This window comes from Buceros rhinoceros, unplaced genomic scaffold (assembly GCF_000710305.1).
Source record: "Buceros rhinoceros silvestris isolate BGI_N320 unplaced genomic scaffold, ASM71030v1 scaffold36656, whole genome shotgun sequence".
NCBI lineage: Eukaryota > Metazoa > Chordata > Aves > Bucerotiformes > Bucerotidae > Buceros > Buceros rhinoceros.
The window spans coordinates 1,432-2,495 of record NW_010419911.1 but is presented as its reverse complement, the minus strand read 5'-3'; the positions used below and the strand labels follow the sequence as shown (position 1 = coordinate 2,495).

The following is a 1,064-nucleotide window of genomic DNA, read 5'->3' as shown; positions in this document are numbered from 1 at the left end:
CGGGGAGTGCCCCAGCCGGCTGCCCCCCGCCGCCGCAGCAGGACTCACCGCTGGTAATAGGCCAGTTCCTCCTGCACCAAGAACAGGTTGGTCTTGAGCTCGTTCCGCTCTTGCAGGATCTGCTGCAGCTCTTCCTTGGAGAAGCAGCAGTGAGCAGGGCTCCTACCCGGCTCCGCATCCTGGGGCTGCGGCTCCTCTGCAGGTGTCGGTGCTCCTTCCTGGGGGGTGGAGAGGGAGTCAGCAGGCAAGCGGAGACCCCGAATCCCGCCCCCCAGAGGCTGGGTACCACATGCAGACAGAGCTGGAAAAGTCTCAGGATTGAGTTTGCTGGTCTGGAGTGGCTGCAGCCCTCCACGGACCATGGTCTCTCCCCATCACTCATCACCACTCCTCATCCTTTGGGCCCCATCACCTGCCCTTGCTCACTCCTGTCTCCACCCCTGCCATTGTTGGCAGCCAGTGGGTCTGGACATGCCAGGAGCCCTGCACAGGGCCGGGAAGGTCGGGTTGGTGTTAGCGATGCCCTGCAGCAGCAGGGCCACGGGCTCAGACTCGGACTCACCAGGCTGGGCTTTGGCCGCTGGCTGTCGGAGCTGGTCCTGCTCCTCCTGCTCGTTTCCCTCTGGGTTTGCAGCATCGCGGCCTCCAAGTCCGACTTCTTCTCCAGCGCGCTCTTGAGCTGAGCCTGCACCACGGCCACCTTGTGACGCAGGTCCTCGTTCATGGCCATGAAGCGATGCAGTTGCTCCTGCAGCTGGAGGGGCCGGGGGCAGGCGAGTGAGGCACGGAGCAGCTCTGGGCCCCCACCCAGGGACATCAGCACGTACAGAGCCATGGGAAAGGCATCTGGCCCAGCAGGCTCCCCAGCCCCGATGACAGCCCTGGGGCAGGTGGCATGAACGCAGGTCCCCAGGCCCTCCACACACTGCACCAGGAACTCGCACACGCTCACCGCCTCCGTGTCTCGGCTCTTGCAGACGATCTCATGGGCCTGGGCGCGAAGCTCGTCCCTCTGCTTGTCCACCACCTCTTTCCGCCGCAGCATCAACTCCCCCTCCTTCCGT

At 64.8% G+C, this 1,064-nt stretch overlaps 1 protein-coding gene across 1 annotated transcript in view; it reads right to left on the bottom strand.

Moving 5' to 3' along the window:
* Positions 1-44: 44 nt before the first annotated feature.
* Positions 45-1,064, bottom strand: part of LOC104496051 (RILP-like protein 1) — a gene marked incomplete at both ends in the record, with an annotated part of 1,855 nt that continues 835 nt past the window's right edge. The window contains 3 exon segments of the mRNA XM_010139117.1: positions 45-218; positions 563-754; positions 953-1,053. Coding sequence (XP_010137419.1) covers positions 45-218; positions 563-754; positions 953-1,053 — 467 coding nt within the window.